General features: G+C 36.4%; 1 protein-coding gene across 1 annotated transcript in view; it reads right to left on the bottom strand.

Annotated features, from left to right (window-relative positions):
* The window catches only part of PAK6 (p21 (RAC1) activated kinase 6), a 59,295-nt gene that overhangs the window by 27,535 nt on the left and 3,920 nt on the right, over nucleotides 1–27,840 (bottom strand). Inside the window, 1 exon segment of the mRNA XM_051977069.1 lies at nucleotides 1,903–2,111. Within this exon segment, the coding sequence (XP_051833029.1) occupies nucleotides 1,903–2,111 (209 nt within the window).

Genomic DNA, 27,840 nt, shown 5'->3' with positions numbered 1-27,840 from the left:
ACTATTTTAAAAACTTAATAACAAATAAAAGATTAATCCTAATATTGTTATAAGTGCTTTGAAGTAATTTGAAACCTTTTCCCCTCTTATATCCTGCTCCTTTACACAGCCTTGTTCTGGACCCTAGCAACAAAACACCCCTCCAACCATAGAAAAGCCCCCTACCCTCTATCTCTGAGCTGACTGAGGACTATGCAGAGAACAAAACCTGATTCCTATTCTTTTCTTTGTTTGTTTGTTTTATAGAGGCAATTAGGGTTAAATGACTTGCCCAGGGTTACACAGCTAGGAAGTGTTAAGTTTCCAAGGCCAGATTTAAACTAAGGTTCTCCTGACTTCAGGACTGGTGCTCTATCCATCTGATTTCTATTCCTGAGAGGTTTCCCACCTGCCATCAGGGGTGAAGTCTCCACCTCTAAGAAGCTTAAGATTCACGGGCTCATAGATTTAGAGCTAAATGAAACTTCGAAATCATTTGTTTCACAGAGCTGAGGCCGACCAAGAGTAAATAAATGATGCAAGATCACACAACTAAAAAGTGTTTGAGGCAGCATTTGAATTTAGGTGTCCCAATTCCAAGTCCAGTGATCAATCTAGTGAACTACCCAGCTGTCTCAGAGAACTGAGACCTGTACTCTTCCCTATATAGAGTAAGGAAAGAGCAATCCTTTTATCCCGAGCTGCCCTCTTTGCCTCTTCTTACGCCTTCCCTTCCCTTCCCTCTGGATAGAATGCCTCTGTAGACCGCAAAAAGACATGAAGGAAAAACAGGTTTTGTCACTTTCCAAAAAGGTGATGATTCAGGGACAGTGTCATACAAGGGACTAGGTGCACTACCTGTCAAATGCATACTTGTTGAATTGATTTGTTGCTGCTGAGGTCAGCCTTGTTGGATAAACTCTCCCTCTGGTCTTTACTCTGCTCCAGCCCTCCATGTGGCAGGGCATCTGGGGGCGGGCAGAGATGGATCTGCTGAAATAAAGGTCTCTTCCTCTATCCCCCTTCCCCTATCTGCCTCAAGACTTTTAGAAGGTGACCCAGGGTCAAAAGTGGACAAGATGAAGATCCAGATCTTCCTCCTTTTCCTTGAACCCTGGACCTTCCATAACTCTTTACTTGGCTGCTTCTCCCCAAGCCACTCTGTGAAAAGCAAGATGAATTAGTTGTTTGTGTTGCTGTTCAATCATTTTAGTTATGTCCAATTGTTCACGACCTCCTTTGAAATTTTTTCAGCATCACAGCAAAAATACAGGACTGGTTTGCCATTTCCTTCTCTAGCTCATTTTGCAGATGAGGTAACTGAAGCAAACAGGGTAAAGTGATTTACCCAGGATCATCTATCTAAATAAGTATTTGAGGGTGGATTTGAACTCATAAAAATGAGTCTTCCTGATTCCAAGCCCAGTGCTCTATCCACTGTACCACCCAGCTGCCCCAGACTAATTAGTAAGAAATTAGAATAACAGTTCATTAATAACTAATAATTAAGAGCTTCTTTGAGGTTTCTTTGTGGTTTTTACAGAAGCTATTTTTTTCCCAGTCAGGAAGAATTTAAGCTTAATCCCTCCTTTTCTCTAAGCTTTGGGAGAGCTTAGTAGGCAGCTGGGTAGTAAAATGGTTAGAGTGTTTGACTTGGAATCAGGAAGATCTGAGCCAGAATGTTGCATCAATTACCAGCTATGTAACTCTAGGAAAAATCATTTACCTTTCCTCCTCCTGTTTCCTCATCTGTAAAATGGGAATTTGATAATAATAAATAACATCTACTTCAAAGGGTTGTGAGGAATTAATGCCAAAGTTTATATAAAGAGCTTTGCAAGCCTCCAATATGTAACTATATAACTGCTAGTTATCTTCCTCATCAGTATGGGGTTCATCTTTTTCCTCTAGGGACATCCTCACCTTCATGGGCTGGAGCTGGACCCGGGTGATACGTGAAGGGTCTACCACAGGTTTGGGTCTCCGCAGGGTATCCAGGATGTTCTGCCATTGTGGAGGGAGGCCCACAAACTTGCCTTCCTTGGGGTCAAAGGATGTGTGGACACGGTGCTGGAAGTTCTGTGGAGCAGAGATTTCTGGACGTTTCTTTTTCTTTTTTCGGAACATTATGTCTGAGTATCAGAAGAGAAAAACACGTAGTCAGGATGAGATTTTTCTCAGAAGTGCAGTCTGTGTGTGTGAGTGTTCCCTCACGTGCACACATGGTAACAGCAAGATCCATGATTATACACATGTATTACTAAGCCAATTCCCTCCTGGCCCCTTTGCCTCCTCCCCTCTCTGCTTTCCTATTACTCTCCTCAAAGTAAGCTCTTCTCCAGAAATAGCTTTCTACCTCCCATCTGGCCAATGCTTCCCTTTATCTTCCTTCATCCCCAAAGCTCCTCTTATATCCAACTTCCTCTAGGAAGTTAATCCTGGGGAAAGCCTCCAATCCTCTCCAGAAAACACAAAATAAACAGAAACAAACCAAAAAACCACAGAGTAAGATATGCCCATTTTCATGTCAGACCAGAGTCCAGCTACCCACTCCCATTTCAAGGGCAGGCATTTGGTTTCTACATATTACGTGGAGTCCCAGCCTTTATTAGGGACCCAGGGAATAACAGACCACAAGCATATTGATTACACTCCTCCACATTCAGTAAAGGACTTCTGAACACCAAACTTCTCAGAAGAGTGCAAGAAACATATCCATGGCCACTTCACATAATGTGTCAGGAATGATGTCAGGAAAGTTTCTAAACCATCTCACATCCAAACAATATATAAAGCACATTGGAACAAGAGCAAAGGAAGACAAGAGTTATTCTGGTCTTTATTTTTTTAATAGTATTTTATTTTTCCAAATACATGCAAAGAGAGTTTTCAACATTAATCTATGCAAAACCTCATGTGGGCTTATGCACAACCTTTTCCCCCTCTTCTAGACAGCAAGCAATCTGATAGAGGTTAAATGTGCAATTCTTCAACATATAATTACATATTCATCATGCTGCGCATGAAAAATCAAATCAAAGCGGGAAAAAGAAAACACGAGAGAGAAAAACAAAACCAAGCAAACAAACAGCGACAACAAAAAGGTAGAAATACTATGCTTTGATCCACATTCAATCTCCATAGTTCTCTGTATGGATGTGGATGGTTCTTTCCATTGGAAGTCTATAAAAATTGCTTTGAATCACCTCATTGTTGAAGAGCCAAGTCTATCACAATTGATCATCACATAACATTGTTGTTGTGTACAGTGTTCTGGTTTTATTCACTCAGCATCAGTGCATGTAAATCTTTCCAGGCTTTTCTGAAAATCATCCTGCTGATCATTTTTTATAGAACAATAATATTCCATTACATTCAGATAGCATAATATGTTCAGCCATTCCCCAACTGATGGGCATCCACTCAATTTCCAATTCCTTGCTATTACAAAAAAGGCTGCCACAAACATTTTTGCACATGTGAGTCCTTTGCCCTCTTTTATGATTTCTTTGGGATACAGGTCTAGAAGAGATACTACTGGATCAAAAAGTATGCATAATTTTATAGCCCTTTGGGGATAGTTTCAAATTGTTTTCCAAATCATTTCACAATTCTACCAGCAATGCATTAGTGTCCCAATTTTCCCACATCTTCTCCAATATTCATTATTATCTTTTCCTGTCATCTTAGACATCCTATTCTTTTTCCCCTGAGGCAATTAGGATTAAGTGACTTGTCCAGGGTCACACAGCTAGGAAATGTTAAGTGTTTGAGGCCAGATTTGACTCAGGTCCTCCTGACTTCAGGGCTGATGCTCTATCCACTGGGCCACCTAACTGCCCCTCATGGACATTCTGTTCTTAAAGCATTTTAGAGAAGTTGTACCCACAACCCCCATTAACAACCCATTACTGTCAGTAAGGCAGTCTTTGCAAAGGTGTCCTCCTGCCTAAACCACACCTCCTTTCTCCCCTGTGCCTCTCAGCATCTCTAGCTTAACTCAAATATCACCTTCTACAAAAAAAAAAAAAAAAAAAGATTTCTTAATTAGTAAATGATTCAATCCCCCCATAATTAATTACATTTTAAAAATTTACTTATTAATCAATAAATTCTATTAAGCACTTACCATGCAGTATGAGCTGGGTATATACTGTTAGGTGCTAAGAGCATGAAGACAAAGAAAGTTACAATCCTTTTACCTACAGTAGAAGATAAGCCTCTTGAGGACAGGAATAATTTTTTCCCTCATGTCTTTCTGTCTCTGTCTCTCTTTCTCTGTCATCTGTCTGTCTGTCTGTCTGTCTCTCTCACACAAAAGCAATCTGGGTTAAGTGATTTGCCTAGGGTCACACAGCCAGTCAATGCCTGAGATCAAATTTGAATTCAGGTTCTCTTCAGTCCAGGGCAGGTGCTCTATCTAACAGAAGAAACTCTGCAATATATTGTGGCAGGTTGTAAAAATTTAACACTTCCTGAATATTTGACCTAGTGGTTAAAAACCATATGTCAGAAGTTCATCATCTCTCATGAACTGAAGGCAATAAATTCCTAAACTACTACAAATTCAAGACATAAAATACTCTGGAAAACTCAACTAATAAACTATACTAGAGTTAGGCTTTTTTAATAGATTAATCCATTACCCACAATTGCTCAATTCATAATATTGATCAACAAAAACTCAAGAATAACATTTTAAATAGACTTTACCAGATCCAGATCAAAATCTCCAAGTTACATGTTCCTTTTCTATCTAGCTCGATGGATAAGCTGAAAAGAATGACTTTTCTAAAATAAAATTATTTTTCTAAATAAATAAAATGGAATTATTTTTTTAAAATAACAATGATAGATGGCATTTATAAATGGTAACAATGGAAAGTGCATTGGTCCTGGAGTCAGGAAGAGTCATTTTTATGAGTTCAAATCTGATGTCTTTCTAGCCATGTGATCCTGGGCAAATCACTTAACCCTGTTTACCTCAGTTTCCTCATCTATAAAATGAACTGGAAAAGAAAATGGCAAACCATTACATCATCTGTGTCAAGAAAACCACAAATCTGAAAATGACTGAACAACAACAACAAATAACTTAGCTCATTTGATTCTTAAAACAACTTTTCAAAAAAAGGTTTTATAGAAAGCAAGCTGAATCTGACACATATTGAGGAACTAGTAACTATTAGAAGTCAGATTTGAATTTAAATTTCTCCAATGCCAAATCTAGAGCTTTTTCCCAGTAAGTCATGCTGATGATGGATATATGTACTTGATCATAGTTTTCTCCTTTGAGTTAGTGTTTCTTTTTCACAGAACCCAACTATGACCCAACCAATAGCATCTATCTAGCTGACTGGAAAAAGAGAGTTCCTGCCACACCTGGGACACTTCTGTAACTTTTTAAAAATCAGAGAGAAGCCAGGTCCCCAAATCCACTCAGCATGTGCTACTAATAGTTTTTTGGGAAAGAGAACTCCCTTAATTCATATAAATCAGGGGCTCTTAAGTTGAGGTCTGTAAGCACTTTTAAAACATTATTTTGATAACTATTTTTCAGGATTTTAGTTTCCTAAAAACATTATTCTGAAAGGTATTCTTTAGGCTTCACTAGACGGATATGACACAAAAGTGAAAATCCCCCTGATATCATCAAACCACAAATTCTTAGATAATTGAATAAGTCCAAATCTTCAAAAAAAAAAAAAAAAACAAAAAAAACTAGCTAGATCTCAGGGTTGAGGGTAGAAAGTACACTGGATGCAGCTATTATCTTTAATTGTATTTGCCTTGGCACCTAGCCCAGTGCTTTTGTACCCTGTAAGTGCTTAATGTTTGTTGAAATCTTTTGTTGAATCTGCTCCCTGCTTGGAGTACCACCTGTCATCTTGGCTAGTCATGGAGCTGCTCTGTTTCTAGGTTCCTTCAACTGTTATTCCCTATCAGATAAGGGAATATAAAGTGTAACTCCCAGGATTCTTTTCTTTGTCTACATATGGCTTATGCGTGGGTGCTACCATTACATCAGAAAGATATGCTATACTGGGTAAAACCAAAGTCCATCCAGTTTTAGACTATATCTTCTCTCAGATTTAGCAGATAAACCCTGGGAAATTACATGATGTTCAGCTAATAATGTCAAAGGGATATGACCCAGATCCGTATTGACTCCAAAATCTTGAAGCCTAGTTCAACTGACATCTAGGGGTGGGCTGGAGCCAGCTCAAACAACCTGTTAAAGTTTCAGTGTAAGCATTTAAACCTTAAAAAGTGGCAAATGCTATCCCAAAGAGATCATAAAAGAAGGAAAAGGTCCCACATGTGCAAAAAATGTTTGTGGCAGCCCTTTTTGTAGTGGCAAGGAACTTGAAATTGAGTGGATGCCCATCAATTGGAGAATAGTTGAATATGTTATGGTATGTGAATGTGATGGAATATTATTGTTCTATAGGAAATGATGAGCAACTTTCCAACAGTGAGATGACTGAGGCCAGTTCCAATGATCTTGTGATTTAGAAAGCCATCTGTGCCCAGAGAAAGGATGGTGGGAACTGATTCAAACCCAGATTTTCTCCCCAGCGAAGGGGAGACCTGTTCACAAGAAAGGTTTAGTCAGGCTGGGGGAAAGAGCCAAAAGAATGTCATTGAAGACAAGCTCTTGAGTCTGAACAGCTGCTTGGTGATGTCAAGACAACCAGAAGCTGATGGACTTGGGGATTTTCATTGATGGCAAAAGGCAGAGAAGATAAGAATAGAACTGTTAAAACCCAAGACAAGCAACTAGCTAGTTCTATTATGGTTATGAACAGAACCACCACTGGGGTTGGTCCCCGTCCAGAGCATAGAAGGGTTGGAGGATCTCAAGAGGTGGCTACTGACTGTCCATATCCCTGGATTGGAAACCAGGAGATATGGGTGTTTGTGTCTGCTCAATTCCTGTTTGACTGTGTGACTAGTGCTTTTAGGCAGATGGAGCTATTATTCTAGAGGATTTTCAGTAGGTCCTAGATAATGGACATCACTAGCTACGACAGATTCTGCCTAATACTAAGAGCTCTTAGAGGCTCAACTCAAGGAGCTTCTAAGTTTTCTTGGTCATAGGAATGCAAGATCTTGAAGCTAAGTCATCACAGACTAGTGTTGTCATGTTTGGTAAGGATCAAATGAGATAACAACAATAATAATGACAATTAACATTTACATAGAGATTACTATGTGTCAGGTGATGTGCTAAATGCTTTACAATGATTAACTTGCTTGATAAAACACATACAAAGTGCCTTGACAAACCTTAAGTACTATATAAATTCTAGTTATTATGATTATTACCATACAAATTGTTCCCCTGGTTCTCATCATTTCAATCTGCTTTAGTTCACACATGTTTTCCCAAGTTTCTCTGAATTCTTCACATTCATCATTTCTTAATGATGCATTAATATTCTCTTACTACATTCATTTTCCACAACTTCTTCATTTATACCCCAATTGATTGGCCTATTTTTCCTTCCAATTTATTGCTAGTACAAATTGCAATTTAAAAAATCTGTACATAAGAGACTTTTCCTTAAGGGACAATTTAAAACTGTTTCACCAATAATCTACTTGTATTGCTAACTCATGCTACCCAGGATTTTTTTTTAATAATTTTTTATTGATAGAACGCATGCCAGGGTAATTTTTTACAGCATTATCCCTTGCATTCATTTCTGTTCCGATTTTTCCCCTCCCTCCCTCCACCCCTTCCCCCAGATGGCAAGAGTCCTTTACATGTTGAATGGGTTGCAGTATATCCTAAATACAATATATGTGTGCAGAACCAAACAGTTTTCTTGTTGCACAGGGAGAATTGAATTCAGAAGGTATAAATAACCCGGGAGGAAAAACATAAGTGCAAGCAGTTTATATTCATTTCCAGTGTTCTTTCTCTGGGTGTAGCTGCTTCTGTCCATCTTTGATCAATTAAGGCTCTCTTTATCAAAGAGGTCCACTTCCATCAGAATACATCCTCAAACAGTATCATTGTTGAGGTATATAATGATCTCCTGGTTCTGCTCATTTCACTCAGCATCAGTTCATGTAAGTCTCGCCAGTCCTCTCTGTATTCATCCTGCTGGTCGTTCCTTACAGAACAATAATATTCCATAACGTTCATATACTACAATTTACTCAACCATTCTCCAATTGATGGACATCCTTTCATTTTCCAGCTTCTAGCCACTACGAACAGGGCTGCCACAAACATTTTGGCACATACAGGTCCCTTTCCCTTCTTTAGTATCTCTTTGGGGTATAAGCCCAGTAGAAACACTGCTGGATCAAAGGGTATGCACAGCTTGATAACTTTTTGAGCATAGTTCCAAATTGCTCTCCAGAATGGCTGGATGTATTCACAATTCCACCAACAATGTATCAGTGTCCCTGTTTTCCCACATCCCCTCCAACATTCCCCATTATCTTTCCCTGTCATTCTAGCCAATCTGACAGGTGTGTAGTGGTATCTCAGAGTTGTCTTAATTTGCATTTCTCTGATTAATAATGATTTGGAGCATATTTTCATATGTCTATAAATAGTTTCAATTTCTTCGTCTGAGAATTGTCTGTTCATATCCTTTGACCATTTATCAATTGGAGAATGGTTTGATTTCTTATAGATTAGGGTCAGTTCTCTATATATTTTGGAAATGAGGCCTTTATCAGAACTTTTGATTGTAAAAATGTTTTCCCAGTTTATTGTTTCCCTTCTAATCTTGTTTGCATTTGTTTTGTTTGTACAAAAACTTTTCAGTTTGATATAATCAAAATTTTCTATGTTGTGGTCAATAGTGATCTATAGTTCTTCTTTGGTCATAAATTCCCCCCTCTTCCACAGGTCTGCGAGGTAAACTATCCTATGCTCTTCCAATTTATTTATCATCTCATTCTTTATGCCTAGATCATGAACCCATTTTGACCTTATCTTGGTGTACGGTGTTAAGTGTGGGTCAATGCCTAGTTTCTGCCATACTGATTTCCAATTTTCCCAGCAATTTTTGTCAAATAATGCATTCTTATCCCAGAAACTGGTGTCTTTGGGTTTGTCAAACACTATATTATTAAAGTTATTGGCTGTTTTGTCCTTTGAACCTAACTTATTCCATTGATCAACTAGTCTATTTCTTAGCCAATACCAGATGGTTTTAGTAACTGCTGCTTTATAATATAATTTTAGATCTGGTACAGCTAGGCCACCTTCATTTGATTTTTTTTTTCATTAATTCCCTTGAAATTCTTGACCTTTTGTTTTTCCATATGAATTTTGTTGTTATTTTTTCTAATTCATCAAAGTAGTTTTTTGGGAGTCTGATTGGTATAGCGCTAAATAAGTAGATTAATTTAGGTAATATTGTCATCTTTATTATATTTGCTCGCCCAATCCAAGAGCATTTAATATTTTTCCAGTTGGTTAGATCAGACTTAATTTGTGTGGAAAGTGTTTTGTAGTTTTGCTCATAAAGTTTCTGATTTTCCCTTGGCAGATAGATTCCTAAATATTTTATACAATCAGTAGTTACTTTAAATGGAATTTCTTTTTGTATCTCTAACTGTTGGGTTTTGTTAGTGATATATAAGAATGCTGATGACTTATGTGGGTTTATTTTATATCCTGCAACTTTGCTGAAGGTGTAGATTGTTTCTAATAACTTTTTGGTAGAATCTCTGGGGTTTTCTAAGTATACCACCATATCATCAGCAAAGAGTGATAATTTGGTTTCCTCATTGCCTATTCTTATTCCTTTAATCTCTTTCTCAACTCTTATTGCCAAAGCTAGCATTTCTAATACAATATTAAATAGTAACGGTGATAGTGGGCAACCTTGTTTTACTCCTGATCTTATTGGAAATGGTTGCAGTTTGTCCCCGTTACATATAATGCTTACTGTTGGTTTTAAATAGATGCTACTGATTATTTTAAGGAAAAGTCCATTTATTCCTATACTCTCAAGAGTTTTTAATAGGAATGGATGTTGGATTTTATCAAATGCTTTTTCTGCATCTATTGAGATGATCATATGGTTTTTGTTAATTTGATTATTAATATGGCCAATTATATTGATAGTTTTCCTAATATTGAACCAGCCCTGCATTCCTGGTATAAATCCTACTTGATCATGATGTATTATCCTGGGGATGATTTTCTGTAGTCTTTTTGCTAATATCTTATTTAAGATTTTAGCATCAATATTCATTAGGGAGATTGGTCTATAATTTTCTTTCTCTGTTTTCAACCTACCTGGTTTAGGTATCAGTACCATGTCTGTGTCATAAAAGGAGTTTGGTAGGACTCCTTCATTCCCTATTTTTTCAAATAGTTTATAAAGCATTGGGGCTAATCATTTTTTGAATGTTTGGTAGAATTCACATGTAAATCCATCTGGTCCCGGGGATTTTTTTTTAGGGAGTTGATTAATAGCTTGTTCTATTTCTTTTTCTGAAATGGGACTATTTAAGCAATTTACTTCCTCCTCTGATAATCTGCTACCCAGGATTTTTTTTAAATGTTAGTTTTTGTTTTTAATATTTTAAATTCTGAGCTTAACAAACACTTGAAAAATATTCCCATAAAAATAGAAAAGAATTATATGCAAAATTTTGAATGTCTTATATACAGCTTGCTTTTATAAATAAAAGTATATGTTAAATTCAACATGTTACTTTCAAAATTGTTTTGCTTATCTGTGTTTCTTTCTGAACTTTCTTCTATTCTCTTATGTATATTAAAAAATAATTAAAAAACCCTCTCATTCTACCTTTCCTCCATTCTTCTCAGTAGTAGTCCAAAAGTATGCTGGTAAAAGTTTAACAACTTTCCAAAAGAAAAATGTATACAAGACACGTTTTAAATTTAATCTGCATTCATATTTTCCACTAACAACTCCTTAGATCTAGACAATCAACAAAATATAAGTCAGGCCCAGATTTGTAGCATTTGCTGATTTTTTTTTTTTTTGAGGGTAAATGCTCACAATGAAAATTTAACAACCAGCTTGTGCAAGCCAGTATGATAGTTCCATCACACCCTTAGCTATTGCTAACCTTTTTTATTGAAAGACAAAACAACAACAACAAAAACTCATAATCCTCATAACAAGCATGATTAAGGAAAACTATTTCCCGTATTGGCCCATGTCCAAGAAAATATGTTTCATTCTAATGCATCATTTGCCTTTCAGGAGATGGGAAGAATTCTTACATCTCCTGGAGTTGTAATTGGTTACTAAATTGATCAGAACACACAGGATTGTTAAAAAGTCAAAATAACTAAATTAAAAAAAATCTTTTACTAATGTAGCCTTTCACCTTTGTTTCCCTTAGACTATGTCTTCATTTTTGATCCCAATTTCTAATTCTCTGATCAAAACCCAGGATAAATGGGTGATGATGGGCTTCCCCAGTGCAGCAACTGGAGAAGGTAGTATTAAATTAAACTGAATAGCCTTGGGCTAATTTCATAGCTGACCATCCTGAAATTTCCACAAGTGCTTTTTGAAAACATAGTTCTAATAGGAACTATGCCTAGAGGGTTATAAAACTGTGCATACCTTTTGATCCAACAGTACCACTACTGGATCTGTATCCCAAAGAAATAAAAAAAAAGCATGGAAAAGACCCACACTGTAAAAATGGTAGTAGTAGCTCTTTTTGTGATGGCCAGGAATTGGAAATTGAGAAGATGATGTTGACTGAAGAATGGCTGAATGAATTATGGTATATGAAAGTAATGGAATACTATTGTTCTATAAGAAATATAAGCAGGCTTATTTTAGAAAAGCCTGATGTTGAGTGCAATGAACAGAACCAGGAGATATTGCGCTATTACACAGTAATAGCAATATTATGTAATGATCAACTATAACAATAATACAGTGACCCAAGATAATTCCAAAAGACTTGGGATGGAAAATGCATCCAGAAAAAGAACTACAGCGGCTGAATGTGGATCGAAGCATACTATTTTCATTTTGTTGTTGTTTTTTTTCTTTCTTGTGGTTTCCCCCCCTTTTTTGATTTTTCTTTTACAATATAACCAATATGGAAATATGTTTAAAATGATTGTACATTATAAATTGAATAAAAAGGGATTTTTAAAACTCTAATTAAGGGGTTAAAGAGAAATGTATTGGAAAAAAGGAAAGGGAGAAGTGGAATGGTATAAATTACCTTCTATAAAAAGAGGCAAGAAAAAGTTTTCACAATGGAGGGGAAGAGGGAAAAGGGGGAGTGAGTGAATCTTCCTCTCACAAGAATTGGCTTAAAGAGGAAATAACATACACACTCAATATGGGTATAGAAATCTATCTTATCCTTTTAAAAAGTAGAAGGAAAAGAGGGAAAATGATAAAACAGAGAGCATATTGGGAGAGGGAATAGTCAGTAGCAAAACACTTTTGAGGTGGGACAGGGTAAAACGAGAGAGAATAGAATAAATGGAGGGAAATACAGTTAGCAATAGTATTTTAAATTAAGAATTCAAATAATTTTGAAGCAAATTTCTTTGATAAGACCTCATTTCTCAAACATAGAGGAAACTAAGTCAAATTTATTAAAAAAAAAAAAAAGAGAGAGAGACATGCTCCAATTGAGAAATGATCAGAAGTTATGATCGATGCTCAAAAGGCTATAAATTCCTGTATATCCTTTGACCTAAGAATATCACTACTAGGCATGAATCTCAAAAGGTATTTTTTTTTTTAAGAAAAGGACCTATATGTTCAAAAATATTTATAGTTGCTCTCTTCTCAGGGCAAAAAATTGGAAATTGAGGGGATGCCCATCAACTGGAGAATGGCTAAATAAACTGTGGTATGTGATTATGATGGAATATTATTGTTCTATGGGAAATGATAAGTAGGATGCTCTCAGAAAAACCTGGAAAGTCCTCCATGAGCTCAAGCAAAGTGTACTGTGTACAAAATAATAGCAATGTTCTGGGATGATCAGTTATAAATGTCTTAGCTATTCCCAGGAGTATGATGATCTACAATTACAGTGAAGGACTTATGGTGAGAAGTCCTATCCACACACAGAGAAGAAACTAATTGTGTCTGATGAGAGTGGAACATAGTCAGCACAGGTGGCACTAGTGCAGACCAGGGCTTAGAAAACCAGGAGCAGACCTTGGGAGCCAATGAAACAGCAGCAGTTACCAGAGCTCTCAGTTTGCAGATTCAATTATAGGATTCTCTTTGTTGACACTGGAAGCAGGATTCTTTTGATTTGCCCACACTAGTATCCAGGTCATACTCCTGGGAAGTAGTTCCATAGTGAGGAAGAACACTAGCACACCTGAGCTCGAAGTTGTAGGACAGCAGTGACCTTCATCACAGTTCCAGAGCAGAAAAGAGTGCTTGTGGTCATTCACAGATTAGAGCACAGGCCAAGAGAGTAGTAAACACACCTCTCCTTAGATTATGTACCTTGGAAAAACTGAAATTTTACAGGTCCCAAGAAGTATCTCTAAAAACAACTGCACAAAACCTCTCTTAAAAGAGATCCTAACGTGAAAATTCCCAGGAATATTATGGTCAAATTACAGAGCTTCCAGGTCAAGGAGAAAATATTGCAAGCAGCCAGAAGAAACAATTCAAGTACTAGGGAGCTATAGCCAGGATAACCCAATATTTAGCAGCTTCTTTCTTCAAGGATAAGAGAGTTTGGAATATGATCAACTCCAGATGGAAAAGGAGTTTGGTTACAGCCAAAAATCATCTATTCAGCAAAACTAAGTATAATTCTTCAGGGGAAATGAATACTCAGTGAAATAGAGGACTTTAAGCATTCCTGATTAAAAAAAAAAAAAAAAAACCAGAGCCAAATAAAAAAAATTGTCTTTCAAATACAAGATTCAAGAGAAGCATAAGAAGGTAAATGAGAAAACAAATTATAAGGGACTTAATAAGATTAAATTATTTATATTTCTATATGGGAAAATGGTACCTGTAATCATAAGAACTTTCTCATTATGAGGGTAGCTAACAGGACCACATATAGACACTATATGGTTGTTGTATTTTGTGATGTTGTTGTTGTTGTATTGTTGATGTGAGTTGAATATGATGGGATGATATCTTTAAAAATAAAAGTAAGGGGTGAGAAAGAGAATTACACTGGGAGAAAGGAAAAAAGAAAGGTAGAATGGAGTAAATTATCTCATGTAAAAGAGGGAAGAAAAAGTTATTGTAGTGGAAGAGAAGATGGGGAAGATGGCGGGGAATGCTTGAACCTTATTTTCATTGGAATTGACTCAAAGAAGGAGTAACATACATACTCAATTGAGCATAGAAATCTATTTTATCCTACAGGGAAGTAGAAAGAGAACGGTAGAAGAGAAGGAGATGTTCATAGAAGGCAGGATGGCTTAGAGAAGGCAATAGAATCAAAACATTTTTGAGAAGGGACAGGGTGAAAGGAGAAAGAATAAACAGGATGGAGAAATAGGATGGAGGGAAAATACAATTAGCAATTATAACTGCAAAGTTTTTCACAGTAAGTATCTCTAATAAAGGTCTAATTTCTCAAACATATAGAGAACTGAATCAAATTTATATAAAAGATCCATTTTTCAATTATTAAATGATCAAAAGATATAAACAGTATTTAGATAAGTAATCAAAGCTATTTATAGCCCTATGAAAAAAAATGTTCTGAGTCACTATTGATTGGAGAAATGCAAATTAAAACAGTACTGAAGCATTATCTCATAACTATTAGATTGACTTATAGGACAGAAAAGGAGAATGACAAATGTTATAAGGAATGTAGGGAAAATGAGCTATCAATACATTATTAGTGGAATTGTGAACTAATTCAAATACTCTGTAGAGCAGTTTGGAATTATGCCCAAAGAGCTTAAAACCATGCATTCCCTTCAACTTACTAATACCATCACTAGGTCTGTACCTTCAAAAAGATAAAAGAACAAAAAGGAAAAGGAGTTATATGTACATAAATATTTAGAGTAGCTCTTTTCTAGTGGCAAAAAAAAATGGAAATTGAGGGGATGACTATCAATTGGGGAATGTCTGAACAAATTGTGGTATGTGGTTATGGTGGAATAATACACTGCTTTCAGAAATGATGAACAGGATGCTCTCAGAAAAACTTGGAAAGACTTCCATGAGCTGATGTAAGGTGAAAAGTACTGTGTACAAAGTAACAGCAATACTATAAAATGATCACCTGTGAATGATTGAACAGTTCTCAGCAATACAACAATCCAAGACAACTCTGAAGAACTTAGGGTTAAAAAAAAAATACTTCCCATATTCAGAGAAAGAATTGGTAATGTCTGAATACAAATTGAAGCATACCATTTTTAAAAACTTTTTTCATTTGTCGTGAGGATTCATGGTGGTGTTATTTTCAGTCTATAATTCGGTTTTCTTTCTCAACATGACTAACAACCAAATGTTTTGCATCACTACACATATATAACCTATATCAAGCTACTTGCCTTCTCAATGAGAGGGTATGGGGAAGGAGAAAGGGAAATAATTAGGAACTCAAATTAAAAAAAAAAAACAAATGTTAAAAATTATTCTTACATAAAATTGAGGAAAAATATAATACCTAATATTATTAGACTTTTTAAAAAAAATGTCTGTTGGACTGATTCTGGTTGCTATTACTCTCTTCCCAGATGCATCATCTCTGACATCAAATGGGGTAGAAAGAATAGAGGAAGCTTCTGGAACGGTATCCACATTTCTGTGGCTGATAGATTTTTTGAAGCTTCCTTTTAAGTATTTTCTCCAACCATCAATTGTAGCTCTGACAGAAAAGATCCCCAGAGCCCAGACGGAAGGGACAAACCCAAACCAGTTTGAGATGAAACTACTCCATTGGCATGTTTCCTACTGCCAAAGCCTGGCCAGGCTGACCCTATCTGGAAGAAATGTTAACCTTGAACTGCCACACCTAAAAAAGGCACAAAGGGAGTTGGTGGAATGGGGAGAGGGGGTGTGTATGCTAGAGTTGGGAGGATTTGTCAGTCAGTGGGAAGTTTCCAAGAAGTTGGAGAATCTGCTGAAGGTGGGGTTCTTGGAGGGAGAAGGATCAAAGAAAGACAGAAAAGGACTACAATGCAAAGATAAGAGGATGAAAAGTGGTTAATAACACAGATAGAAGATTACAGATTTAGAACTGAAGGAGATCTTAAAGGTCATCTAGTCTGACTTTCTTATTTCGATTTGTCAGATTTTGCCTTTTCTGTTTTGCTATTTGCATGACTCTGCAGAAGTCTGAGGAAAGTGATGGTCAGAGAATATATAAGAATTGTCCATGATCATATTCATAGTAAATGGGTGAGTTGAAATTTGAACCCAGACTCCATGAATACAAATCCAGCATGTTTTTCACTACAGAAAGAGTTGATTCTTTTTGGTCCCCACAGCCTCTTCCAAATCTTCCTGTCACCATTGCCTGGTGACCTCTCTGTTTTCAAAGTGCATGCCATCTATTTAACACATAGATATATAATATTACATATTTAGTAACATATGTAATGTCTGTTAAGTGCAGAGGAAAAGCTTGGTAAACTGTTTTTTCATTGTTCATTCTATGTCACCCACATCCAGATCTTTTTACTATAATCTACCAGCCTTGGGTAGTTATGTGGCAAAGTGAATACAGAGCTGGTCCCGGATTCAAGAAGACCTGAATCCAAATCTAATCTCAAACATTTACTGTGTTTGCCTCAATTTTCCCATCTTTAAAGAAATTATTCCAGCATCTTTGCCAAGAAAACTTCATGCAGGGAGGGGGATGAGACAAGATATGAACAGACAATTTTCAGAAGAAGAAATTAAAACCATTTCTAGTCATATGAAAAAAGGCTCTAAATTCCTATTGATCAAAGAAATGAAAATTAAGACAACTCTGAGGTACCACTTCCATATCTCTCAGATTGGCTAAGATGACAGGAAAAGATGATGACAAATGTTGGAGGGGATGTGGGAAAACTGAAACATTTTTAGTGGAGTTCTGGAGAGAAATTTGGAACTGTGCCCAAAGGGCTATCAAACTATGCATACCCTTTGATCTAGCAGTGTCTCTACTGGACCTGTATCCCAAAGAGATTATAAAAAAGGGAAAAGGATATACATGTGTGAAATTTATTTTGAAAAATTTTTTTGAAAAAAAAATTGACCTAGAAAACAGAGGTAATTTTATTTTACTGGATTTTAAAATTTTTTAAATTTTGCATTTTTTAAAAATCTAATTTTGAAATTACTGGACTATCTGAAAACTATGACCAAAAAAGGAGTTTAAATATTATCTTTCAAGAAATTCTCAAGGAAAACTGCCATGATTGTGTAGAACCAGAAAGTAAAAACAGAAATTGAGAGAACCCACCAATAATCTCCTAAAAGAGTTCCTAAAATGAAAACTCCCAGAAATATTTTGACCAAATTCCAGAGATCTCAAGTGAAGGAGAAAATACTGTAAGCAGTCAGAAAGAAACAATTTCAAAATTATGGAGCCACAGTCAGGATAACACAAGATTTAGCAGTTTCTACATTAAAGGATAAGAAAGCTTAGAATATGATATTCGACGTGGCAAAGGAGCTAGCATTACAACTAAGAATCACCTACGTAGTAAAAACTAAGTATAATCCTTCAGGGGAAAAATGACATTTAATGAAGAGGACTTTCAAGCATTCTTGATGAAAATTGAGACACTAATGCATTGTCTGTGGAGTAATGAACTGATTCAACTGTTATGTAGAGCAATTTAAAACTACACCCAAAATTTTATTATAGATCTTTTCTGGTGGAAATGAATTGGAAATTGAGGGAATATGTATCAATTGGGAAATGGCAGAGCAATTTGTGATATATGATTGTGATGGAATACTATTGTGATACAAGAAATAATGATCTAGATGCTCATAGAAAAACCTGGGGAGACTTAAATGAAGTGATGGGAATTTAATTGAGTAGAACCAGAACATTATACACAGTAACAACAAAACTGTAAAATGATCAATTGTGAATGACTTAGTTATTCTCAGCAAAATGATGATCCAAGGCAACTCTGAAGGATTTATCATGAAAAATGCTATCCATTCCTGGAGAAAGAACTAAGGTAACCTGAATACAGATCAAAACATACTTTTAAAAAACTTTATTTTCCTTGAGTTTTTATTTTGGTTTATGTTTTCTTTATGACTAATATGGAAATATATTTTGCATGATTACACATGTATAACCTACATCAAATTGTTCATCTTCTCAATGAGGGGGATAAGGAGGAAAGGAGAGAATTTAAAATTCAGTTTTCAAGATGAATGCTGAAAAATGTTTTTACATAGAATTGGGTAAAAATAAAGTACTAAGTTAAAAAAGAAAGAAAACTTCATGAAGTGAAATAGTTCAAAACACTGATGTCAAACTTTTACTCCAAAACAAATCCAAATCCACCAAAAATCATGACAAACCCTCACTGATTCTTTATTACACTTAACCTCAGAACTGAACCTTTACCCCTTCTCTTAAACCCCTGAGGCTATTCCTTTTCTCCTTCCCAGTAGATAATCATGGGATCATAGATTTAGAACTAGAAGGGGTCTGAGACCACCTTGTCCAACCTCTTATTTTACAGATGAGGAAACTGAATCAATCTTAGGAAGATTATATTACTTGCCTGAGGTTACATAGTAGCAAGTGAAGAGGCAACATTTGAAGCTTGATCCTTTGATTACAGATACAATGCTCTTTCCATTGTTCTATAGGAAAAAAAATCAGAGCCATCTCTTGTGAACTTTGATGGCTCCCATTCTTAATACTTTGAGATCTGTCCATATCATCTCCTGTTCTATCTTGCTTCACTCAAATCACAGAGGATAAAGTGTTACTATTCCTTGCTTTCTACTTGTGTCTTTGATCCCATTCCTTCCTATCTCTTCTGGGAGTTTACTCCATCAATCATTCCTTCTCCTCTCCATTTCAATAGTACCCTTCTTTGCTGCCTGCAGTTATGATTAGTTCTCCCATCTTAGAAAAAAAAAACAACTCTCAAGCCATTGGCCTACATTATTTCTCTAGTTCACTGCCAAACTCCTAGAAATAATCATCTATAATCACTGCCTCTACTTCCTCACCACCCACTCACTTGTCAACCCCTTGCTGTCTGGCTTTCAACCCCAATGGTCTACTGAAAGTACCCTCAGAGGATGCCAATGAACTCATAATTGCTAAATTCAAAGTCTTTTCTTCCTCCTCCTTTTCCATTCTCATCTCTCTCCTACTCCTGAATATGTTCTCCTTTGATTTCCATGACATTGCTCCATTTTGTTGTCTCAGGCTCTTTGATAAATCATCCTCTCTCTCTGGTCCCACAAGCATCAGTGTCCCCCATGGCTCTCTTCTTTTCAAATTCCTTCTAATAGTAAGTTAATCTGCTCTCTATAATTTTAATTATCCCTGCAAAGATGATTCTTATATACTTTATTTAACTTGAATCAATCTCCTGAATTCTAGTCTCCCACATCCAACTGTATGCTGGATTTTTTTTTTTTAATCTGAATTTCCTATCAATATCTCAGATATAATGTGTCCAAAATGGAACTCATCATTTTTTCCCCTTAAATCCATTCTCCCTCTCCTCTCCCTCCTACCCCCCCCCCACCCCCCCGCCCTAAATTAAACTAAATTGTTAAAGCTTAAAACAGATCTAAGACTTTTGGGACACTGCATTTGACTCTCTCTTCTTTTTAATCTTTTATCTATTCAGAAGCCAAGTTTCATTGATTCTACCTCTCCCAAATCACTCCCATCTGTTCCCTTCCCTTAATCACACTGCCACATACTCTTCATTTTCATTTCCACCTTTTGGAATTCTCATTTTCTGGTTCTTTAAAGCTCATCTCAAGTACTGCTTTTGCCTTAAAGCTTTCCCTAATGCCCAGAAATATTAGGGCTCTCCTTTCAAATATTCCTAGAACTTCAATCTTTATCTTAACTTCTTACTCTATGTTGGAACTATCCAAGTTCACGCTGTATCTACCCAGTAGAATATAAACTACTGGAGGCCAATGTTTTATTATTGCTTTTGCATTTGAGTACATATCCTTATAAACATTTGTCAAACTGTTGGTGTATTTGTGAACTGATTCAACCATTCTGCAGAGCAATTTGCAACTATGCCCAAAGGGATGTTAAATCATACATACCCTTTGATCCACTAGTGTCTCTACTGGGTCTCTGTCCCAAAAAGATCATACAAGAGGGAAAAAGACCCACATGTGCAAAAATGTTTGTGGCAATGAGCTGGAAACTGAGTGGATGCCCATTAGATGGAGAATGGCTGAATAAGTTATGGTATATGAATGTTATGGAATATTATTTTTCTACAAGAAATGATCAGGAGGATGATTTCAGAGAGGCATGGAGAGACTTACATGAGCTGATGCTAAGTGAAATGACCAGAATCAGGAGACCATTATACATGGCATAACAAACTGTAATGGACTTGGCTCTTTTCAACAATGACGTATTCAGGCCAATTCCATTAGACTTGTGATGGAGACAGCTATCTACATCCAAGAGGACCGTGGATCACAACATAGTATTTTCACCATTTTTGTTGTTACTTGCTTGTTTTTTTTCCCCTTTTTGAAATGATTTTTCTTGTGCAGCATGATAAATGTGGAAATATGTATAGAAGAACTGCACATGTTTAATATATATTGGATTACTTACAGTCTAGGAGAGAGGGTGGAGGGAAGGAAGGGAGAAAAATTTGGAATGCAAGGTCTTGCAAGGGTAAATGTTGCTAGAAATTATGACTTGATTTTTTGGGGGTGAGGGGGTCAATTGTCTAAACTTAAGAAAATGATGGGGAAAGTATTGATGAGTAGATTAAGCTTAAGAGAAAATCAAGTTTATCAGGGGCTTGAAAGCCTAAATGATTTGCCCAAAAGTATACAGATAACAACTGACAATCAGCACTTGAATCTAGTTTATTAATATAAAGGGAAGGATTCATAAAATTTCATCCAATGAATTAGGGGACTCAATTAATTAGGGACCCCTAATCAATCCTCCACTACATGAAATTTAAAAATGTATCTGGGAAAAGATAGAATGTTAAGGAGAATAAATTATGAACCAAGAAGAAGTGAGAAATGAATCCTAGAAAGTAAAGGACATTTTATTATGTGGAAAGGGTCTGCAACAGTTCTTGAGGATTCCTTACTATTATCTCTGTTTCTTCAGACTTCTCTTTCTTTGTTGAATTACTTTTTCTAGCAAAGCCTTAAGAATATAATAGTGGAATCAGCTAAGAGCATTTCAGGAATACAAGAGGTATGTAATAGTTAATGAAAACTATGATAACATTTATATAGCATTTGAAAATTTACAAAATATTAGACATATATTATCTCACTTGAAAACTCAGAGGTAGAGTATTATCCCCATTTTACAGGTGAGGAAACTGAGACTAAAAGGTTAAGTGATTTATCTAAGTTCATACGGCTGCATATCATTTATCATGATCCTCCTTTTGGTTTACTCCAGTGCCCAAAGCTCCTTAATGACAGTAGCAGGCAGAACAGAAGTGAATACAAGGGATAATGCTGTAAAAAAAAATTACCCTGGCGTGGGTTCTGTCAATAAAAAGTTATTAAAAAAAAAAAGAAAAGAAAATCATACCAGAAAAAAAAAATGATAGTAGCAGGCACTTCTTGATGTAATAGATTGTACTACCCTGGAATTTGAATACAAGATCTGGATTTAAATCCTATTGTAATTACTTTGTATGAACTTGAGTAAGTCATTCAAATGATCAGCACAGTGCTTGGAAATATAGTAAGTGCTTAATAAATGTTTATAAACTGACTTAGCCTGGCAGGGTCTTAATCTTCTCTTCTGTAAAATGAAGGGGCTGAACTCATCATAAAGGTTCCTTCTAATTCTAAATCCCATAAACCTATGATGCTAGATGTCAAAGAGCCTGGCGTAATTTAGGAGAAGCAAGCCTGAAGATTTGGAACAGGGCCAGCTGACCTCCTGATGGTGCTCTCCTTTAGAGGTTTGTACTTGTCTTTCATGGGCTAAGCTTTGAGTTAGAAATCAACTGAAATTAGAGTTGCCTACTCTGGCTGATGGTTTATTTTCCCCTTCAGTGATCTGGTGTAGTTTAGGAGCAACAAGGTAGTTCAGTAAATAGATCACCAGGCCAGGAATCAGCAAGACCTGAATTCAAATCTGACCTCAGACACTAGCTATGTGACCCTGGGCAAGTCACTTAATCCTGATTTTGCTTCAGTTTCCTCACCTTCAGTGTTTTAAAAGAGGGCGAGAAACATTCCTATCTAGAAGGAAATGGCAAAACCATTCCAGTGTCTTTGCCGAGAAAACCCCAAATGTGGGCACAAAGAGTAAAACATGATTGAACAACATCATAGTCATGGAGGGTGGGAGGAAGGGAGCATGAGTCCTAAACAACGGCTGGTAAAACACGCTTTCCTCCTCTCAGAAAAAAATGGGATTATAGTGTAGTGGATGATGCCAGATTTAATCAGTTTTGTTTGTTTGCATAAATGTTGTAACCCCTTCTCTAAATCTCTACCCCCCAACAAATGAGATAATATTTGCAAAATGGTTAGTACAGTGCCAGATCCATAGTAAGAGCTTAACAAATGCTTATTCTTGTCTCCTCCTTTCTCTTTCCATGTAAACTCCTTGACTGAAAAAAACTGTTTTTTTTTTTAAATTTTGTCTTTGTACCACTAATGTATAGTACTATACTTTGCACATAATAGATGTTTAATAAATAATATCTATATGGACTTTAAACATTGCAAATCGCCTTACATTACCTCATTTGAACTGAGAACAACCACATGAAGTTGGTACTACAGGCATTATTAGCTCCATTTTACAGATGAGGAAACTGAGGGTCCCAAAGGTTATCCACAGTTACACAAAAAATAATAAGAAACTGAATCCATGACTTTGACCCCAGGCCTAGCCCTTCACTACTATAACATAGCATTTACTTAAACAATTTTATTTACATTATTTAAATAATAAAATTATTAAATAAATGCTTCTTGAACTTATTTGGTAGAAGCATTTGTTCTAGGATAGGGATGGAAGCCTTTTTTGGGCAACTGGTGGGATGACTCTAACCAAGGCCTTTCCAAGATGTGGGCACTCAGTCAACCCTACAGAGAGTAGGGAGACTGGTTTGTTTGTTTGTTTAAAGAAATAGACCAGAACTTTGACATTCAAATAAATGCATCTACTTCCAAACTGCCATCTTGGGAAAGCTACACACTCAGCTGCGATTGTGCTGGAATTGCTCAGAGCATTTTTTGATATCCTCATTTGGAAGTGGCTTCAGAGTCTGTTTCCAAGCCACATGAGAAAATGAGTCTCTTTACCTATAGTTATGAGTCATTCTTTTGGACTCCAAACAGTATCACTGTGCTCAGTCACCCACTTCATTCTTTAGTCTTAGGATCATACAACCAGAGCTATGGGGCTGGAAGCTAACCCAACCCTCTCATTTTACATATAAGAGAATCCAAGATTCAGAAAAGCTTCTGCTCCCTAACATCACATCCTTCTCTTCTCTTCTCCTTAATCACACTGCTACATGTCTATTCCTTTTACCTCCACCCTTCCAAATTCTTACTTTCCAGTTCTTTAAAGCTCATCTTAGATAATTGCCTTCCTAATGCCTAGATGTTAGCATTCTTCCCTCAAATATTCCAAGTGATTTGCTTCCTTTTGATCTTTGGCTATTTAAAAAAAAATACATACATACATACATACATATATATATGACACACTTGTCATTTCTCAAGTTAGTTTTTAAAAAGTGTGCATGGGGCTCCAAAGGCATTTCTCAAAGAGAATCCAAAACAGTTTTGAGCAATGAGAATAGGATTGGAGTAAATATTTGGGCTCCTCAGGTAATGACTGAAGAGAGAGAGTAGTGCATGTCTTCAGGTATTCATTCTGGCCTATTTGTTTAAAAGTCAGTTATGTGGCTTTTATAGTTCATCAGTCAGCTTGATGAATTGGTTTGGAAACTGGCCAAGTGCTCCTAGCAATAGGATGGCTAGAAGAATCTTTCCAGGGTTGTTTCCAGACACCAGCATCCCCAAGGCTTATCGTTCATTACCAAGTGTTTTAAAAGAGGGCGAGAAACATTCCCATCTATCAAAGACCTATGGACACCTAGCATTCGGGTTAACAAAGACATCCAGGTGGGAATGAATCAGAGGAGAGAAGATTGGAAGGGATCTGAGTGGAAGGGAGAGGAAGAGAAAAAAAATCTAGGTAATGGAAAAACGAAAGTTATTTGTTCTTATTTTTCTCTCCCAACATGATTCCTAAGGAAATATATAAAAAATGAATGTATATATATATAACCCCCAAAAATGTTTTTTATATGTATGGGGAAAATAAATTTTAAAAAAGCTATCAATAAAAATATTTATTTTAAAAGAAGGCATCTAAATCTATGACTCCAATATACACAACACACACACACACACACACACACACACACACACACATATACATACACATCTATGATACCCCTAATAAGTGGTCATCTAGCCTCCCTTTGAAGACATTTCTCAAGGGAGAATTTACTACCTCTCATCACAGGCTATTTTATTTTAACTCTAATGACTGGAAAACTATATTACTTCCATACAATTTATACCTGTGGGCAAGCCTGACCTGTTGAAACCAGGTGCCAATCCATATCATGGAAGGCTGGCAAAGATTAGGGATTTGAGTATGTGGATCTAGAAGAAAAGAAGGGTAGGAAATGAAGGAGTTGAAGGTTCCTATAGTGATTGAAAAAAATCACAGAATCAGAATAGGAAGGGGACCTAGAGGATATATTTTCTGATCCCTTTCATTTTATAGTAAAGAAAACTGAGATTCACCTAGGAAGGCTGAGAGTCCAAAGTCACACAGGCCATTTCAGAGGAGGGATTTGATGCTAGGACTGGTTATGGGTAAATTGTTACACCAGATCTTCCTTATAGACCTTAGGGTCCCCATTACTGGTAACAGGAATGATTTCACTTGCCCTTTCCAGCATCTCCAGAAGTTGTCAAGAAGGAAATAATAATTACTCGGCTTTCAGAGTTATTTAAAAATATATATATGATACATATTTTAATAAATTGAAGTCACTGCCCTACGAGGTTTCTGTTCTACCCTATTTGAGAGATTTTGGAAACAAACTTTTTTCCTAAGATGCTTAAGGGTGCCCTATGACCTCCAACCTCAATTTCTACAACTCTGGGAATAATACCCCAGAGGAAAAACTTGCATGGATAGAATTTCCCCTGCTTTCATCCTAAATTCTTTATGGGATTTCCAAGGAACCCACTACATTCATTAAAATATAGGACAGGCATTCACATATCTTGCCCTGGTTAAGTTCAAGCCTTCCAACAGTATGTAAAAGAAGCATTGGAATCATTGAGCTGGAAGGGACCTCATCACCATATATTCCCTCATCTTTAAAAAAGGAAACTGAATTCAAGAGAGCCTTGAGGACTTACCCAAGATAGTGAGAGATGGAAGTGGGATTTAAACCTGGATCCTAACTCTGGAGCCAGCGATTTTTCTCTCATCCTACAATCCTTTTATTTTAAAGATAAGTTAACTAAGCTATCTAAAAGCTGTGTGATTTAGCCCATAGGTGGATGGAAAATTGCCTTGAAGCCCCTCATGGTTCAAACTGGTTTGAAGGGGACCAAGAGAAATTCCCAATTTGCTATTGAGCTTCTTAATTTTTTTTCCATTCAAGTCACTTCAAGACCTGAGAATTCCTTAGTGGAAGATAACAAAGCTCATTTAATCTCTTATGTCAACATTCATCTTTTGGGAGGCCAAGACTTGGGATTAACACAATGCAGTCAATATTGACCCAGGGTTAACCACTTTAGAGCTCTCCCCTGCTACCCAAGGCTGGGGGTTTGCTCCTGGGGCTCAAGCTAAGATCAGTTCTCTCTTTTTATTTGAAAGGCTTTGCTTAAGATCCCAACCTTTGTTCTGAGTCATAGCATTAGAAGAGACAGCATCACTTCTATGGAACTTGAACCTTTTTTGTAGCAAGGTGGAAACAAGCTGCAGGTCTCTCTTGCCCCATCCAACTTTCCAGAGCAGCTTTCACCTACTCTGGTAAGCAACTCACAGCTGTTCCCACCAAGTGAATGAGCAAGGGGCAACCAGTTAAAATCTTTCTGGCAATATCAATAATCGTTGAGTTGTTTTTCAATTGTGTGTAACTCTTTATGACCCTGAAAATGTTCACATGATAAAAACAGTGGTTCTGAAAGATTGTGCCCTGAGTGTGTGCGCTAAGTGTCAAACTCCTCTTGACTGGAATATTTATGTATGATCACACATAGAGGTTCTTCCAGTAATCCTGATTACTCTTGGCAATAACAATAATGATATTGTTGGTGATGGTGGTGGTGCTGTGTCATAAGCAAGTAAAAAAAAAAAAAAAAAAACACGTATCACAGAATCCTATGATCATTTGATCTAGATCATACCTGCTTAAATATAAACCTCATGAAATTGTGTAACCGAATTGGGGATCATAAAATTGTGAGTTATTTATCAGTAAATGTTTGATTTGTATACATGTTTTATATATCTATGTACCTGGGATCACGTAAAAAATTTCTCAGATAAAAAAGAGTCGGGAGTGGAAAAAGATTAAGAAGGCCTGGTCTAGACTATAGCTTAAAGAGACCTCAAAAGCTATCTAGAGTTCAGGCTTATCAATATAGATGAAGAACCTGAGTTCCAAGGAAGTGAAGTGTTACAACAAAACAAAACAAAAATGGGGAGGGAGGTGTTATTTTCCAAAAACTGCCATAGTAGTATTAGATATAATTGCAAAACAACCTAGATGTCCAATAACTAGGAAGTGGTCAAAGACCTTGTAGCCATCAATGCAGTAGGATGCTATAATGTAATTAAAATAGTCAAGTTTGAAGAGCACAACAAAATCAAGAAAGATCTTTAGGCAAACCTCAATGGCCAGGGAACTGCTCTGCTTTCTAGTCTCACAAGAGTCACCAGATAAACTGGTGTTATTACCTTTCGAGAAAGTATGAGGCATCCCTCATAGCCAAATGTAACAGGAGGGAAAGAGTTTGTCATTTATAGTCTTAACTGGAGTGAAGATCCATGATTGTAAAAACTGTAATGACATTTAATAGATTGAAATTAACTAATTAAAAATAGGCAGCATGATGATCAGGAAACTCTGAATTCAAGTCTGGCTTCAGACACTCAGCTATGTGATCCTGAGCAAGTAACTTAACACTATCTGCCTCAGTTTCTTCATATGTAAAATAGGGATAATAGTAGCACCTATCTCCAAGGGCTGTCATGAGAATTAAATGAGACAATAATTGGAAAGCATTTAACATAGGGCCCATGCCACATAGTAGGTTCTGTATAAACATTAGCTATTATTGAATATAGTTATTAAGCAAGTTTAACTGGTTACATTGATGCTCAATGTTAATATTTTAATTATCCATTTAATATTTTTTAAAATATCACACTCTTTTTTGAAGTTCTTATACATTCTCATTTCATGATCTTCACATCCCAAACCCCTGAGTAAGCAATCAGGGGGTAATGATATTGCCTCCATTTTGCAGAGGAAGAAGCCAAGTTCAAATATCTTGCCCAAGTTCACACTGATAACAAGCAGCAGGCAGACCCAGGAGCCAAATCTAGACCTCCTACCAAAGATTTATATTCCAAAAGCTTGTTCCTTTATTTACCTCTAGGCTGGATAGCAACTAACCCCAT

This window comes from Antechinus flavipes, chromosome 2, assembly GCF_016432865.1.
Source record: "Antechinus flavipes isolate AdamAnt ecotype Samford, QLD, Australia chromosome 2, AdamAnt_v2, whole genome shotgun sequence".
NCBI classification, from domain to species: Eukaryota; Metazoa; Chordata; class Mammalia; order Dasyuromorphia; family Dasyuridae; genus Antechinus; species Antechinus flavipes.
The sequence above is the reverse complement of the archived record's forward strand: the minus strand, read 5'-3'. Positions and strand labels throughout refer to the sequence as shown.